At 47.9% G+C, this 14,827-nt stretch overlaps 1 protein-coding gene across 6 annotated transcripts in view; it reads right to left on the bottom strand.

Moving 5' to 3' along the window:
- Window positions 1-1,845: 1,845 nt before the first annotated feature.
- Window positions 1,846-14,827, bottom strand: part of ARB2A (ARB2 cotranscriptional regulator A) — a 267,766-nt gene continuing 254,784 nt past the window's right edge. For 3 of the 6 annotated variants that reach the window (XM_014883550.2, XM_088156756.1, XM_088156754.1), the window contains one exon: window positions 12,306-13,169. In XM_014883550.2, the coding sequence (XP_014739036.1) occupies window positions 13,027-13,169 (143 nt within the window). In that variant the 3' untranslated portion in view covers window positions 12,306-13,026. Of the gene's footprint in view, window positions 2,030-10,934; window positions 13,170-14,827 lie in introns of those variants that run through there. The other 3 variants (XM_088156757.1, XM_088156758.1, XM_088156755.1) reach the window with 2 other exon arrangements.

Here is a 14,827-nt window from a genome sequence, read left to right as displayed (position 1 = left end):
TGTGGCCATTTAATGACTACTAAAGAAAACCAAAACGCAGATGAAATGTACCGCAAAAGCTGCTTCAAAGTACAACCTAATTCCGCTGAGTTCAGCCATCAGATATATTTGGTAATTGGGAGCTACACAGAAGTAAGGCAGCACGGTATGGATAACCCTGTATTTCTTCCCTTCAATAACTGTACATACATTTAATGGACTGTTTTTGCGCAAAACCGTAGGATACCAGGAATATCTTACTCCTGCAAATGAATGAAGACCAGTCTTCACTATAAAAAAACCAAAAAGCCCCTTTCAATCCCCCGTCCCCCCAAAAAAAACCTCCAAAACAAAACAAAAAGAAAAAACAATCCCAAGCACACTACCTGCACACTCCAAGCTAAAGAGTTTTTTCCCTTTTCTAATTGTGATCCTGGCTGCATATGGACTCAAGAGGCAACTAGATGTTGCCTCCTTTATTGATATTTGCTTCTGTGCCTGGCTGTCATTTTGCGAATGTTTTCTGACCTTGGCTTTTGCCATATCACAAAATTCTCCACAAGTAGCAGAACGATAAATTCAACCAAAAACTAGACAGATTTTCTTGTCGATGTGTAATAAAGGGCATTGTTTTGTCAGATGAACACTAAGTCGAAAATAAATCCTTGAGTCTGGGGAAGCAAAACGGAGTGCTGTTGGCATATGTGTAAATTTATTTTTAAAAGCAATAAATCAATGTTAATATAACAGCTGGGCTTTCTACCTCGGAGGAGGTTTTACGTTTAGCTAAACCTCAGCAGCGAGGTTCAGCCGGACATTCCGAGTGTCGAGCCCTCCCTCGGGTGAAACATTCCGTTTTCCTCCCCGCTGGCTGCCGCCCCACCGCTGTCAGCCGGGGAGAGGGGTCGTGGGGAACACCCGAGGGACGGGGTCAGCCCGGCACCCGGTGGTGCACACATCCCACCCCGTCCGGAAGATGAGAGATTGCCTGCGAAGTGCCCCTCGGCTGACTTCCACCGGGGCTGAGTACCGCGACCTGCCGAAATAGCCCCAAACTATTATCCAAGTGCTAATTTCATCATTTCCGCACCACGAGGCAGATGCACGGCATGCAGGTGGCCGCGGTCGACAGGGGCAGGAATCTCTGCTTTTTCAGTCATAACTTCCCATTTTAAGAATGCTCACAGCGAGTGTAAAGAAGTTGGGTGCACCTGCTCGCCACGGGACCCCGGGCGCCGCTTGTCTGATCACATCTGCTTTCTGTTTTCAGAAATGCTGAGCGAGGTAGAGGGAGAAGAAGAGGGCGAGAGGGGGAAGGAAGGGAGAAAGTATGATAGACAGAAGGAGTGAAGCAGGAGAAAAAAAAAGAGAGAAAGAAGGAGAAAATAAGAGAGAGGGGAGGGGAGGGGAGGGGAGGGGAGGGGAGGGGAGGGGAAGGAAAGGGAGGAGAGGGGAGGGGAGGGAAGGGAAGCAAGAGAGAGAGAGAGAAAAAAAAGAAAAAGAAAAATAGAGAGAAAGAAAGAAAGAAAGAAAGAAAGAAAGAAAGAAAGAAAGAAAGAAAGAAAGAAAGAAAGAAAGAAAGAAAGAGAAAAAGTTAGAGACCTGCAGCAACATTCTAGCAGATATACAGATATCTAGCAGATAATATAGATACATCATGAATCAATATGTTATTAAAACCCCCGAACAACAAAAAGGAATATCGCAGTACATAAACCGGCAAGGTTTTCTGTTAGGAAATATCTGTACATGACTGAAGATTTTGAAATAATCGAGTAAACCTCTAAAAGGGCTTAATAATAAAGGTATTTTTACATAGATTCGTGCATTGGTGTTAGTAATTTTCTTCCAAATACTTTGGAGACGATTTGGGCGAATGGTTTGTGGCGACTCTTAAGCAGTGGAACCTTCAGTCCAGCTTGCAGGACGATGCTTCGGTGTCTGCACTCCGCCCACGACTTAGATTATTTTGCAGAAATAATTCGAGTACAACGTAGAAGCGATTAATTTGTTTGTTTGTTGGTTTGAGGGGGTTTTGTCCCTGGGATCCCTGTAAGTGTGAGAAATAAAAGTTACATTCGATGGGACGGGAGACTTAGCGGTCATTTAATACGCCCTGCCTTTGTTTAGCTGTCTTCGAGAGGAGGATCTAAACACCCGGTAAAGTTTGTTCGCCTGTTTGTCCGAAAATAAGGGCATCGGCAGTTTCTAAGTTTCACACAAGGCACTGCTGCTGCTATCAAGTAACATTTCAGGCAGCCTATTCGGTTCCCCTTGACAAATCTCCTCGGCTCTTTGGGCGAGCTCGCCCAGCACCCCGGTTGCGCCATTGCTCCTCACGTTAACACCGAGGAGGCGTTTTGGTGGTTTGCTTGTTTGGTTGGCTTTTTGTCTACTTCCCCCCCCCCCCCCCCCCCCCCCGTGCTTTCGGGGTTGGTGAGTCCTGGGGTGAACACCCAGGTGCGCGCCTCCCTCCCCTCCACGAATCCTTGCGCACAAACCCACGACCCGTGGAGTGTCCACGTGGAATTTATTAAAAGTAATTTTAGAAAAAGAAAAGCAGAGCCGTCCCTTTCGCTGCCGAAGAGGCGTTCCCCCGCGCCTCCCCCGGCCCCCGCCGGGCAGCCTCGCCCGTTCCCGCTCTCGCTCCGTGCCCTCTCCCTCTCCGCTCCCGCTCCGTGTCCTCTCCCGCTCCGTGTCCTCTCCTGCTCCCGCTCCGTGCCCTCTCCCGCTCCGCTCCCGCTCCATGTCCTCTCTTGCTCCACTCCGCTCCCGCTCCCGCTCCGTGCCCTCTCCCGCTCCGCTCCCGCTCCCGCTCCGTGCACGCTCGCTCCCCGCGGTCTCTCCGCGCCGTTTCCCATGGCCGGGCCTAGGTGGCGCTCCGCTTCGCGGGACCCGCCGAGCCGCCACCCCCGCTCCGCCGCGGCCCCTCCGCGCCCGCGGAGCGCCCGGCAGGACTGGACGGGACGGGACGGGACAGGGGCACTGCGCCCATCATTGCTGCTGTGTACCGCGGCGGGGAAGGCGCGGGGCGAGATCTCTCCTAAAATGGGCAGTGAACTCCCTCAGGCCTTCGTGGCTCACGGCTAAGGGCGCAGGTCCGCGGGCTAGGAGTGATGTGCCGAGGAAAAAGCTCCCGGGGACTCGCTTGGGAGGAATATCAACATGTTTCCTGGAGTTACTCCTATATATCTCTGTCATAAACCAACTCACACAATCGTGATGTGAAGATGCAAAGGAAAAATCTTTTAAAGCTCTTCTGTTCATTTTTACTACCTTTTTTTTTTTTTTTTTTCCCCAAGGCAAGCGTTAAAGACTGATAACGCTAAACTTACGTGTATGTGTGTGCGAATGTGTGTGTATAATATTTCCCAAAAATCTCTTCTCATCTTGTTCGGGCTCTGTTACAACCCCATATTTAAAGACTAAATGTCACTTCAGTACGGAAAAAAGGATCTTCCTGCAGGACAGAGGTTTTAAAAGTTGTTGTGGGACATAAGCCAACAGAGTGAATCAGGCTTTAAACCACCGGACTGCTGTGGGATCATCACGAGCACTGACACTGCTGTCATTATTGTTGGTACACGAGATGGAAAAAAAAGTATTAGTAAACATTGAAACACGCAGACAAATACTGAATTGCTCGCGTAATTTTCTCAGAAACGTGGCAGCCCCTTTCTCAGTGGGATGAATCCGAAGAAGTTGGAGTGGCCTAATTGATAAACTTTATTAGTGATTTTGGGTAGGATTATTCGGATTTGGTGCCGTGGGATCTTTGTGGAGTCTCTCTCTCTCAATAGGTGTTAGGCTGTAACTAGGAGGCGCTGAAAACCTCAGGCAGAAAATTTACAACTTGATCAGTTCCAACCACACACACGCACACGCATGCACATACACATACACACACACACACGCACGCACACACACACACACACACACACACACAAAATCTGCTACTGTTGCAAACATATGCTACAGATTAAGTTAAGCAAATGGCTCTAGTTTTGCTAGGCTGAAAGCTGATAATGAGAACTTATATGCTGAAGAGTTTGGCTCTTGTTCTAACTCCAGTTACTTACATGCTAACAAATCCTTTCTATTTTTTCGGGAAATAAAATAAAAATAAAATAAAAAAAAAATCTTCTAAACTTCATCTAGCTGGGAAGAGAGCTGTGACAATTGCCCTTCTACCAACGCTGTGCCTGTCCTGCGCTTTGAATTCTCGCCAGCAAAGCTCGGCCATATGTTCGTTTCAGGGAAAAACTAGGAGAGGGCGCGGAGCTTCCCCACTCGCCCCGCGTCCCAGCCTCTCCGCCGTGGCCAGGCGGTGCGCGGAGGCCAAGGCACACCCCCTCTGCTTATCGCGGGGTGTCACGCCAGAAAGATGAACACCCCGTTTCCCGAAGCATTGTCAACACCACAGGAGTTTGGGTTTGTTTTTCTTTCCCTTGTTTCTCGTCCTTCCGCAGCGTAAAAATCTTCTCAGCAAGCTTAGTTAGTGCTCCCTGCGCTGACGAGGAAGATTACGGCGACTAGTGATCTTTCCAGAGGAGAGCTACGCCCTAAGCCCCCTTCTGCACTTTGCTTTCTCTTTTCACCCCACCCTGAGCAGACGGCCCCGCTGCTCTCCGCGGACGGGAGATGCGTTCGGAGCCTGTCCGCTCACCCAAGAGACACCTCCCGGCGACAGGACTAACACCGTCCGCTGTCACGCCTAGCTCCCCGGAGCCTTACTGGTGATGGGGAGGAGGCAGAAGGGATGGCGGGTATATCAGTAAGGTAGCGGGGTGTAGAGAAGGACCCTCGGCTCCGCCAGGAACCAGAAATGCGCAGGGAGGGACTCTTCCCATGCGCCTCCTGCTTCCCTCCACCCCGAGCTGGCTGCGTGGATGTGACATTGACAGACGGCCGAAAGATAGAAAAAGTAATTTTAAATGACTTTGAAGGGTTACAGTAAGAGAGGACAAGGGGGTCTCCAAACTCCTCCTGGTGCTGGGAAGATGCGTTCATTTTCCCAAAGAGAGGGAGGCAGGAGGAAGTCTCCAGAAGAGAAGATAAAATACATTTTCGTTATTTGTACTGGAAACTTCCTGTGCTCCCGAGAAGGGGAGCCTAGACCGGGAGAAACGCATCTGAACTATGTTTTCTTTTCCGCAGATTTCGGCCAAATGCGCGGGGCTACATGTGGGACCCGGTCCATGGTCACGGCCACGAAGGGCGAGTGGGGCAGGGGAACGCAGGAAGAGCGGCGGCGGCGCCTGCCCCATCGGCTTGGGATAAGAGCCAGGGGGGAACACGGTGTTAGGAAGAGAGAGAATAATAGAGACCTTTAAAAAAACCCCATCCTCAACACTCAAATCCCACAAACCACCAAAACCACACAATTAATATAAGCAGTTAAGGTAAAAATAAAAAAAGGCAGGATCTTAACGAAACTTCAGCGTTTGCATGTGCTTGTAAAACTTCCAGGATAACCATAGGCTTGTTGGACATCTGGAGGCTCCTTTTTCCAAAACACAGAATGGAAGACAGCTCTCTTTCCACCTCTCCTTTAAAAAACCCCAAAACACTAATATCAATAACAAAAGCAATAGTAACAACAACAATAATAACAACAATGACAACAACAATAGCAACAATTAAGTAATAATAACAACAAAAAGGACGAAGGAAGGATTCCAGGAAGGATTCCAGGAAGGAAGGAAGGATTCCAGGAAGGATTCCAGGAAGGAAGCGAGGAAAGGATAGGAATTAGGAGAGAGAAGAAGCAAAGCAAAGGAAAGCAAAGCAAAGATAAAAGAGAAGAAAAGAAAAGAAAAGAAAAGAAAAGAAAAGAAAAGAAAAGAAAAGAAAAGAAAAGAAAAGAAAAGAAAAGAAAAGAAAAGAAAAGAAAAGAAAAGAAAAGAAAAGAAAAGAAAAGAAAAATCTAGGAGAATATTCAGTGCTGCCAAATATTTCGTGTGTGAGTGGCAAAGGGCTTTGGTGCAGGCGTCTCCCTCTGTATGGAAATTCCTGGGCGAAGGCCCCCAGGCTTTGGGAAGTAGAGGAGGGGGTTTGTGTAGCCAAAAAAAGCCAGAGCCTCCCTCAGCGGGTTTCGCACCACAGGCACCCGCGGGTGTCTCGGCTGCGGTTCCCGGCTCCGGGGGTGAGCCTCATGCCCTCCACCCAGATCTGAGCTGACGGAGGCTTATATCAGCCCAGGGGAGCGCTGGCCGTTACCTCCAGATCATCCCCTGGGAGCCCAACATGGCAAAGGGACAGCGACAGCAGTGGCCGCAGGACTGCAGGGCAGGTGGACAGAGCAAACAGATTCCCAGTCCCTGGTCCCTCCACCCCACCCTGGGGGCGTAACCGGAGCCACGACGAACCCATTCCAGAGACAATACTGCACCCCAGGGCGCTGAGCCGGGGTCAGGGGAGCGATGTTCAGTGCTCCCTGGAGCAAAGAAGAGTAGGGGAAACCTTGTGCGTGGGGTCCGGGCCCCTCTGTGGGGCACATACCCTACACAGCCCCAGCACCCCTGGTTGGTCCCCACCACCCGGGAGAAGTGAACTGGGAAATTAAGTTTTTCCTCCTTTTTTACTCTGCCCTTCCTCCGGAATCCGCAGACGAGCGAATAGTTGCTTCCTGCTAGCCCCATCACTTCAGGTATGTCACGACAGTCAAGTGGCCGAGCAGCGGCACGACCTCCGCCTCCAGGATCCCTCCCCGAGGGGCGCCCCGGGGAATCTTCCCCGGCGGAACGCGGCGGTCTAGGCACTCCTGGAGGATGGTAGTCGGAGCTGAGCATCCCCGGGCAGTAAGCGTCCCCCTGCGGGTGGTGAGGGGCCGCGGGGGGCACGGGGACACCCTCCCGCCCGGAGCCGGCGCTGTCCTTGGTGCTGGCACAGCGTGGTTAGGGGACTCCGAGACTCCCTGGGAAGAACGGCATCCTGCCCCATACCGCGCCGCCGATTGTCGGGAACGGTCTTGGCTGTGATGACACCACGTACTCAGTGGCGTTGGGGACCCACGGGAAACACTACAATAAGCACCCACTGTGCTCCTTGGTCGCAGTTCTGCACCCCTCTTTCCCAGCCCCCCCTCCAAGATGATACATGCTAAACTGGGAAAAAGCACAAAGGAAACTATTTATAATCCAAGTTAGCCATCATCATACAGACCACCCCCCACCCCGAACAACCCAAAGCCCTCAAACAACAAAATACCCCACTAACATCTGAAGCACCTATCAAGAAGTGTGTGAGAGGCAGATTGCTCTCAGCCATTGGCAAAACTGGCAACACCTGGCTCATTGCGAACAGACAGATCAGTGATTGCATGCTCCTGGTGATGTTAGGGTCTTTCTCTACAAGCAGCAGGCAAGCAGATCTGGACTCAATATTGTGGGGTACGTTATTTTTGTACCTATGGGGAGACACGGAAGACCCTCCACATCAAGGGCTTTACTATAGAAAACATCGCTGTTTGGCAAGTTGATTTGGAAGGAGAAGGCATAAAGCAGTCCCAGGAGGAGGGGAGATGAGTGGGAAACTTATGTAATTGTAGCAGAGATAGCAGCTTTAAAGAAGACACTGGAGACAGCCCTTTACCAGACATTAGAACATTAGGTAGGGCATGAGCAAAGAGAAATGGAAATGACAAAAGGAGATGACCTAGGCCTCTCCTCAGAGGGGTCAGCTCTTACTGTGCTGCAATTTAGTAGGAAATAACTGATGCTATTGTCTCTGCTGGGACAAACCAGGCTGCAGAACCACCCTCAGTAAGTACTCATATTTACTTGACTCCAGAGGAGAGATGCAGACAGTGTGGAGGGGTAGGGGATGCTTAAGAGTGGGTTCTCCTCTGTCTTTGGGTCTTTCTGGAGAGAGTAGACCCGGTCCCTACACCCCACAGAACCTCATGCCAACAGTCAAACAAGGGTGGTGAGGAGACTTGTGTTTTAGCACTGTTTTTATTTCCCACTTGTGTTTCACCTTGCTTCTGCAAGGCGAGGAGCTAGTGTGAAGCTGGTGTCTGCCTGGAGCAGGTGTTTGGAGATCACTCAGGAGTCAAATGTGAAAAGTCCGACTTCTCAGGTGCTAGTCTGTAGTGGAAACCGCTTCTGGAGCCGATTTTAAAGTCGGAAAAACAAAAAAGAAAAAAAAATAGCCACAGATAGGATAGCAGGAGTGTTTATTCTCTTCAGGATCCTGACCCACACAATGTGCACTCCTTCCTTCCCAGGCACTGCTCTCCCCACCAAGGAGTCAGAAGATCACTGAGGGCCATGTTACTTGAAATATGCCTGTTTTACGAAGTTTATTCTTCCCAAGAGCTTTGAGGGACCCAACTGTAAGGCAGCAGCCCATGCAAACTTCTAACATTAAAGTTATGGCTTGAAGCTCAGAGAAAATTCTGGGTTTTCTTTGTAGGTTGCTTGCAGTGAAATTAAATGTGGGTGGTATGTCTCCTGGGACAGCTGCTGCTCACTGACACTTCCGAGAGGTCCTCCTGTAGTTCGTGTGAATTATGATATTGTATTATTTATATTATATTTATGTATTATTTATATCATATTAATTAATTGTAATTAATTATATTTATTAATTTCAATTGACTTAAGAGCTAAACTTTTCTAGGAGTACTAGTGTGGATGGAGGAGGAGGAAGAGGTGGGGGACCTTCACTGTCAGTCAGTTCCCATCCACAGGTTCCTTCCTCTTCCTAACACGGCATTTTGGTTGAGAAGGAAACTTGGAGTATGTGTATCCTAACTGGAGCGTGTGGTTATTGTGCAACTGATGGACCAGAACAAATTCTGCAGCTCAGGAAAGGTTTTCTACATATACCAAATATCTGTATCGTTATACAGGGATAGCACCCAGCTGAAACAGTAAAACTGCACAGAATGAATGAAATTAAACCCACTGGTCACTACGGGCTTGATAAGAGAGTGGGTCGTTGTATTTTTTACATTTGACCAACTTTTTTTTCGTTTATTTTTTTTTGATTGTACCATTTAAATGACATTACATAGGATGGCAACATTTAGAGATGCAGTAAAGCTGCTTGTCTGAATCCACTCTGAAGTAAGAATGCTAGTGGGTCTGAAATCCAGATCTATGAGCTAATGTCTAGTTTTCTCTTCAAATGGAATTCAGCTACAAAGAGCTTGGAAAGATTTTGCATCTATTCAGGAGACACATCTTTAATTTTCTGAGGAGCAAAAAATCCACAAGAAACTTCATATAGCTCCTTAGGTTTTGCTTAGCATATGTGATAAAACATTGATTGTTGCAGTTTGGTGACCCATGAAATTTGGGGGTTAGTTTTCTCTTCAGACCAGAGCATATGATTATGCAAATAAAGAGCTGTCACTGATCTAGTGAAATAGTCTCAAACACATGCAATCCAAAATGGAACAGAAAAGTGAAATTTGTGGTATTATGATGATACAATGATAAATGACATCTCCTTTCAAGTTTTTCTAGAAGTACATTTTTCACACTTTGTCGAGTACATCAACATAATGCGGATGCGCACACACACACACACATCCCTACGAGATCGAGATATCCACGAATGCGTGCAGTCACACACACGCATCCTTCCGCTCTCTAAGCTCTACCCTGGTGTACGATGGATGTACACATTCTTGGCAGGTTATTTTTGGTTTGGTTGACTTGAGAATGGTGCAATATGTGGCTCCATGCAGTTTTAGATGTGACACTTTTCATTTGTACTTCTGAATGAAATTTCTAGAGGGGAAAAAACCCCACTACCCACAAAAAGTGATGTTTCTCAGAGACAAAGGAAAAATGTACATTTCCACGAAATGAAGCAGCTTCTTCTGAGTCTGAGAGAATCACACTGTGAGGACTGTAACTGTAATCAGTGTACTGCCATGTATGCACAATGAAGACGAGGGATACCTTTGCTTCCTACCCCCCCCTTTTTTTTTTATTTTTCCCCACAGCTCTGCTGTGTTTGGAGGTTTGCTGGCTGTTTTCTGCTAGGAATACTTCTTTCTTGCTCTCCATTCTTGGGAAGAAAGCACTGCTTTCATTGGTCCACGGCTTCAATGACTTGCACAATGGTGTGCAAACCTTTTGGGTGGCAAGGAGCTGGGAGTTTTCCTAGATCCTATTGTAGGGTCTGTTTTGTTGGTTTTCTGATGTTGTTTTGGATTTTCTGTGTTTTTGTTTTTTTTTTTTTTACTTTTGCACTCATAGTTCCAAAGCTACCCACGGAATAGGCTGTTGCACCACGTCAGATGTCAGGGAGCTTTCCTGTGATGAAACCCAGGAGGAGGTTAATGTCAGACCTCTGTCTCCTAAAGATGTCACGGCCGGAGGGGCTACCGGTGTGCATCTTTAGAAACATAAATCCCAAGGCTAAATCAACACTCATCCCTCCTTAGTGTGCTGCAGGGTTACCATTGTCACCTTTCCATGCAACATTAATGTCGCAGTACATGCTGGGACACTCCTGCACCTTTCTCTCTTCCTGCAGCCCATGCACCCTCAGCAGCCGGGGCTGCAGACACTGCCTCGTCCCTCTCTAGCCCATGTCCCCCTGCAGAACGCCCTCCCCAAAAGCAGATCAAACTCCTCTCTTGGTGTAATTTTATATGGTTCCATGTTTCTGAACAGCTAAGACAAGAGGATGGTGCAGCCCACTTGCCTGTGTGGCTTCCCATGGATGATGTGGGGCATGTGGAGAGAAGCCCATGCTCACATGGGCTGAGCCACAGGACTGGACACGCAGCCTACTCCATGGCACAAACAAGCCTCACCCCCCCTCACGCCCTGCTCATACCTTCCAGTCCCAACCCTGCAACTGCACGGGGTCCTGTTTGCCAACACACCTGCCCAGCCTGCATTCTGGGGCTGGTGGAGCTGCTGCCCATCCTACCCACCAGAGACAGTGGCTCTTATGGAGCTTTGTGCAAGGACACGAAGTGTGAAAGCAGGAGAGAAGAGAGCATATTTATTTTTTGTTTACTGCAAGCAGAGCAATATAAGTGGTGAGGATCCCCTCTGCTCTACAGCCCCCCACAGGAGCAATAATGTGAGCTGGGCCCAGGGCACAGTAAAGAAAAATTCTTCAGAAAATGCTAAGCGTTACAGTAGAATTGTTTGCAGTTTGTTTCTCATCAACAGTTAAAAAAATAGATCTGCTCCTCCAATATTTGGGCACCCTGGAGACTCCATCTCACCTCAAGAGATGGAGAGTGGCAGGCCTGGTGTGTGCGTGTATGTGCAAACTTCCCCGGCCTCTGCATCTTTCCCAGCTGCGGTATGAAGGAAACACCCAAACCACACCATGTAAACTCTTGCCATACCCCTAAACCCAGGGCCCAGGGGGTTGGGGTGGACACAGGCCTGGGTAGAGCGGGTTGTAAACCCCCCACAGTGGGGGATCAGGCTGGCTACAGGCAGCAGCATCCTCCGATTGGGAGTGAGTGTGGATACTGGAGGCCAGAGGAAGCCAGGTGCAGTGTTCTCCTCCCAGCAAAAGGCTCCTCTCCAGGAAGAAAATCTGCCAGGCACAGATACTGCACTTCCCTCCATACAGGCACAACCTAACACCTCCCCCACCCCCCGGGTGTTTGGTCCAAGCACCCCTCCCCAAGGGCAGAGCTCAAATGAAGTGAGATTACAGGGAGCAGGAGCTAGGGAAGTAAAGCTTTGCTGCAAGTACAAGCAGGTAGGGATGAAAGCACTCTGTGAGTGCTGAGAGCCCCCCACCTGGAGGATTTAGGCCCAAGTCCAGCTGGATTTCCCTTTACACCTCACTATGAGCACTTCTGCTTTTGCTCTGTGGCATTGGAGGGTACCCCTGCTTTGGCATTGTCTCGTTTTAATGCTCCCCACCACCACTTCTGGCCCCCAGCTGTAGGACTGGACAGACTCCATGAGGAGAGGGCAGGATTGGGTCCAAAACTCATGTTTGAGTGGTGCCTCCCTGCCACTAACAGCATCAGAGGTGAGGTGGGCATGGCCATTAAAGGAAGGACCACTTTAATTTAGTATTATCAAGCCCAAAGGAGCTTCATTAGAGTGCTTGCTCACTGGGCATGCTATCAAGCACATCTTTTCCCTTAGTTTAAAGAGAAAATCTGCCTAACACAACACTTATGGCTACAGCCACATACCCCCTATTCATGGTGTGAAATCCCCACACGGAGTGCCCTGCTGACCAACCTCTATCTGAGAGACTGGGAAAGTGGGGAGGAACTTGTGAGTTTAGGGAAAAGGGAATAACCATGGAATTGTAACTCATTACAAACCCAGAACATGAAATTGGAAGCATTTTTGTGTTTTAAAATAAACAGAAAAATATGCAGTGTGTCTTTTTTTTTTTTTTTTTCTGTCATATTTCACAGTGTGATCCAGCCTGTTAATGAACAGGCATTTTTTTAAGCAGAGCTTTCCAAAGGAAGAGAAGATCTACAGATAATGCCATTGATCTACCAAGAAAAACTTTTTCAATAATGGAGCCTTTCAGAATTCTGGGCCAAACTTCTTGGACACTCTTGCCAGAAGAAAAATGAGAGAGATAGAAGTCAATTCCACTTGGTCCCAGGGAAAGAGAAGGCTGCTAGGTGTAAAATCATAGGCTGGTTAACACATCTGAGTTAGGGATGTCTTCTAAAAAAGAGCAAGTCATTTTTTGTTCTGTCCCAAAATAGAAGAAAGCTGGAAAAATCCTACAGGCGATAGGACTGCAATGAAGCTGTTAAATTCTGGCATCAGCTTGGTGCAGGACTATGTCAGGGCAATTAGAGCTGCACCATGCTGCCCTGTGCAGTACCACTGTCAGCCTTAATCTGCACACTGATGGGCAGCACAAAATCCAAGTTACAGCCCACAGGAAGCACAACCAGTGAACCCATATTGCTTTGACAGTTGCACTCATCTAGAAATAATGCAAAACGCTATTTAGATGTATACATCACGACCCTGTGCTCTAGGAAGAAAACAATCTAATGAGGGGCTGTGAGACTCCTTGCAGAAAGGAGCAAAGACATTGGTGGTGGTGGGTTTTATTCCTCCCCTTCTTTTAGAATTCTTCGTATTTTATCCTGTTGGAGCGCCGTGTTGGGGTTGGTTTCACCAAGCTGTTCTTTGCCTTTACAGCCTCACTGAAGAACCTGAAAACAGATGGAAAACTCTTCCAAGAAGTTAGTTCATGGCGTTCTGTACCTGCAAAACACAAAGGTGAGAGTTTGACTAGAGGTCATTCTGTGACTTGCTGGTGTTCACAGGATAAATGCTCTGTAAAATGCAGAAGTGCAAAATCTGGGGAAGATACTCAGCTGCTTGCAGCTGGTCTGGAGGGAGCCTGGGGACGGTCAGGGCTGTCCTGCTGCTGAGCTCTGGGGAAGCTGACAGAAACAACTGTACACACAGGCAGAGAGATACACGCACAAACATACACATATGCACATGCACAGCCACCCATATCACAATCAGAGATCCTCAACAAGGGAAACTAAGATCTGGGAAAATAAGATCCCAAAGCACTTTGTTAATAAAAGCTTCATTGAACCACCTCACCTATCTGGCCTACCTTGGGAAAAAGAAACTGTCTATTTTCAGGCATATTTTGTATTATTTATTTTTCATTTATACTGCTCTTAACCTGGTATATGCATTTTCAAGTGAAAGAAAACACTTGATCTGAACTACATCTCATGCATCACGAAGGCATCCTTTGTGCATCTGCTCTCACAGATAATATTGAGACAGTAAAGTGGACCTTTCCTGTTTATATCTTCCCTCTGCACAGAGATTTACCTCTGTATTTTTTTTTGGCGTATGCATCTATTGTTTTGCAAGTACCTTCCTCAACACATATACCATTTGCTTTATTTAAACAACTGTACCCCCTCCTCCTTCCCCCACCACCAACTCCCAAAATAAAAACCAAGACAATGGAGATAGGGAGCCAAGGGGTGTGAAAGAGTTGGGACCTGTTCCTGGGTAACCCAATTATGCAGAGATGCTGCCTGGTAGTCTTTGGATCCTGGGCCTCTGATACTTTAACATTATTAATGATAATTCTTTAGTCTGTAATAGTAGGTCATTGCTATGGTTACTCTACAATGGTGTAACACTTCACTTTCCCCTTCAGCTATTCGTTGAGACCTGGCAACCACATTTGTTGCCTAGCAACAGTTCTGTGACAGTATCACAATCTAGGGGTGACAACAATGAGGGACACAGTGGCCACAGCCTGCCAGGTGGAGAGGGATGCAGTCTAGGGTGGATGATGGTCCCTGCAGGATATAGGGTGGCCATCAGTCCCTGGGGATATGGGATGGCTGCTCTGGCATGGCATTTGCTGCACACCTACCTTCACATTCCTGTCAGGGCCTTCTATGCATCCATCCATGGAGCATTCTTGGTGGGTCCACTCACATCCATCCCCTCCAGAAAGTCTCTGATGGAGGCACTACCTGCCACATTGCATGTCCCTGCTCCCTCAGAAGCAGCCATTACACAAGCAAAATAATCCTCCAAAAAACCCTCTCTGGAAAGACACTACTTCCCCCACAAAGAGATGTTTTTTTGTACAAAGGCCATCCATGTCACATGCACACACAGATTTTTTTCCCCCTCTCAGCATTCACTGTACAGAGACACTTCATTACATCTTCTGGAAATTTCCCACATGCTCCTTTTATACAAATGCTTTCCACTTTCAAATTCAACCATCATTGTAGAAATTCTCTTTGCTGAGAGGCAGTCCATCCTATCAAGTGTTGGACTTGGCAGTGCTGGGTTGAGGTGGACTCCATGATCTCAAGGGTCATTTTCATCATCAAAAGTTTCTATGAATCTATCCTGAAGGTGGCTTT

This window comes from Sturnus vulgaris, chromosome Z, assembly GCF_052056855.1.
Source record: "Sturnus vulgaris isolate bStuVul1 chromosome Z, bStuVul1.hap1, whole genome shotgun sequence".
Lineage (NCBI taxonomy): Eukaryota > Metazoa > Chordata > Aves > Passeriformes > Sturnidae > Sturnus > Sturnus vulgaris.
Note: the sequence above shows the minus strand (reverse complement) of the source record. Positions and strands in the feature narration are given on the sequence as shown.